This window comes from Poeciliopsis prolifica, unplaced genomic scaffold, assembly GCF_027474105.1.
Source record: "Poeciliopsis prolifica strain line A6 unplaced genomic scaffold, Auburn_PproV2 SCAFFOLD405, whole genome shotgun sequence".
NCBI lineage: Eukaryota > Metazoa > Chordata > Actinopteri > Cyprinodontiformes > Poeciliidae > Poeciliopsis > Poeciliopsis prolifica.
Genome location: NW_026562780.1, coordinates 1 through 3030, shown reverse-complemented (window position 1 = coordinate 3030; position 3030 = coordinate 1). Strand labels below are relative to the sequence as shown.

The 3030-nt window shown below is 36.3% G+C and overlaps 1 protein-coding gene across 1 annotated transcript; it reads right to left on the bottom strand.

Annotated features, from left to right (window-relative positions):
* Positions 1–2469: 2469 nt before the first annotated feature.
* LOC129358091 (superoxide dismutase [Cu-Zn]-like) lies at positions 2470–2984 on the bottom strand (the record flags this gene model as incomplete). Its single annotated transcript, XM_055026916.1, is given in 2 exon segments — positions 2470–2774; positions 2867–2984. Coding segments are annotated over 2 exon segments (226 nt in total), but the record flags the coding sequence as incomplete, so codon positions are not given.
* Positions 2985–3030: the final 46 nt, after the last annotated feature.

Below are 3030 nucleotides of genomic sequence, written 5' to 3'. Positions count from 1 at the left end.
AAAAATAAAATAAAAAAACCTTGTATCAAATTCCTTTCATTTCACCATTATATACTGTGGTTAAGCTGTTTAGTTTGCTCATAACTAAAAGTTAAAGATACCCTAAAATGAACATGAGAAAAGACACAATCTGTCAAAATTAAAAGCACTTTGTGTTCACAAACTCCTCTTTGACTCCTCTCATGTGACACAGCTAAGGAGGTCAAAGGTGAGGTCAAAGGGAGCCTTCAAATTAGTCAGTCTACCAACCAACTATGTCCCATAGCATGTGTACCATTTATGGCATCTCACCTCTGACCTGCGGATCCTTTTCTCTGCAGTGTTCCCACAGAGAAACAGGTAGACAGTGTACAAGAAGGTGAACTTTCATCTCAGCAAAAAAAAAAAAAAAAAACAGGAAAAGATTTTTCCACACACATTTTAAATGCACATTTTTATGTACTTTATTGTGATGTTCTGTGAAATACAAAGAGTAAGCAAGGAAAAATGTATGTTTAAAGAGCACATTGAACTTTATTGTAAAATGTCAGGTTAACCTATACTTTAAAGAAGCATAGTGGTTCTTCATTTCAGAACACTGCTTGTCTTTCAAGAGAAGAATGTCCTAAAATGTTTAAAGAGCTGAAGAGCTGAGTGTGATGAATATGAAGTTGTCTCCAGAAATGTGACCACACTGGTTCTTCCCAGCACTGGAAGCCCAAAGTTGCATGCTTATGAATATAAAAATAAACCTGTGACATTTCCCCACCTAAGTACACAAAAACAATACACGCATGCTGGTAAGACACATCGTCATCTGCTGATGTAACATGTAGCAATGACGCTGAACTCTGAGTTATGTTTATGTAACAACAGATCAACACCTTCACTTTGAAATGAAATGTGGACTTTTGTATGGAACATAGTTTTTATTTCTGTGCAGTTGTATAAAAACTGTTTCAGCTGGATTTAAATGAGATGGCCAATGTTTGCAAAGTGGCAAGTTAAAAACTCAGTAGCAATGAACCAAACATTCCCATCTACTTCCTTGACACATTTTGCTTTAAGACATTGGTAACTTCAGGATTTTCAGATTTCGAAGGACCGCCTTTCATTTAAGCTATGAGGAAGACAGCTAATTATTTTTTTTTTTTTTTCACAAAATGCATATATAGAATACCAAAGTTAAAATGTGAATTTTAAAAATAAAATATTCAACAAAATCTGGAAGATTTAAGACTTGACAAAACTCTTCCACCAATGGAGAGCTGGAATTCCCATCCATTACTCATATTCTTCTTTGCACATTTGTTATAACTCACCTCTATACTAGGTTTTGTTTGACTGCTGTCACGCTTCCTTTACCTCACTGTCAGCCGCACTTACAATCTCTATTATTCATCACCTTCACTTCCAGGCTATTTTTACCTGCTTTTGCAGTCGGCCCATCTTTTTCCTTCACTGGCTGCACCAGTCAACACACACACACACACACACACACACACACACACACACACACACACACACACGTTTTCCCTTAGTTTTGACCTGGTTTTAAATCCCTGACTAAGGACTCCATCACTGCAGGTACGCCACACTAATACAATTCTTTATTCAGTGACAAGCATTATGTTCCACTAAAAGCAACATTTTGTAACCATTATCGAAAGTTTCCATTCTTTAAGATTAGAAGTGCTGTGGATATTTTGTTTATGAACTGATCTAGGTACTGTTTGAATTTAAAAATAGGATATATTGTATATCAATATAATATGGTTTTGGTGCCCCCAGTTTTTCTTCTGAAAAACCTAAAACTTATCACAGACCTATATCAATTTAGTACAAGCAGCCTCCATTCATGCATAAAATAAGAAGCATTCAGCAATGATGATTTCAGATGTCATCCACCAGCTATCTGGAAAAAAAAGTGATGGGTATAAAGTTTGCATGCCTTCTAACATATTTGGTCAAAATGGGACTCAGCTGCTCAATTTACAGGATGAATTTTAAAAATAAATCTGAACTTTCGAACTTTACAATGCGTCACAAAAAGGCACCATGGCCTAAGATTGGCATGAAATCAAATGTGCGACTGATATTTTTTTAGTATAACAAGTTGGTCTGTCACAATATAATGCTACAAAACAAAACAAAACAAAAAAAAAACATCTGCTAGCAAATGCTCTGCTGGGATGTAATTTTAATCCATTTATTTAATCACAAATAATTAAGGAAATCAAAAGACTATGTACTCAATGGATATTGAATATCAGATTAGTGATGCCTGTTGTTTCAATTCGGTTCAACAACGCCCTCTAGAGGACAATCAAGTTTAACACATGGGGGTTGCTAAATTGTCAGAATCTCACTAAGGACCTCAGGGGAAAGAAAACAATGAATGAAACAAGTTGTACGTGACAGAATTGACTCAAGTACATCACTTCTTCAATCATGAAGTCTGAATACTGAAAAACATGACGATTGCAAACATGAATCTGAAGAAATATTTATTTTTCAATAGTATACATTTATAAATGACTTGTGCGTTATCAATTCTTCTGGGCCAAACTATCAAACAAATCAAAAGCCCACACAGTTCTGAAAAGAACAAGGTTACGTCTAGAAGCTATCTTGGTCTCATTAAGTGTCTTGGAGAAATTTTCAGTGCTTCATTTTGAGAACTCGGTTTACTGGGCGATACCAATGACTCCACAGGCCAGGCGCCCGCCAGCGTTACCCGTCTTAAGGCTTTCTTCATTTCCTCCTTTTCCAAGATCATCAGCCTTCTCATGGATCTAACAGAATAAGCAGATTTACAGAGTCTGTGACTTAAGGAAAAAAATAAAAATCTAGGCATCAATGTGAAAAATAGATGAAAATGACTTACCACCATAGTTCTGCCAATAATGGAGTTGGGCCCTGAGAGCTTGATAAAAGTGTCTTTGATGTCAATCTTGGCTATATTGTCGGCTCCAGCAGTCACATTCCCCAAGTCTCCAACGTGTCTAATTGGAGAAATGTAAAACTCCAGTTCTCAGCCCTGTGTAATCG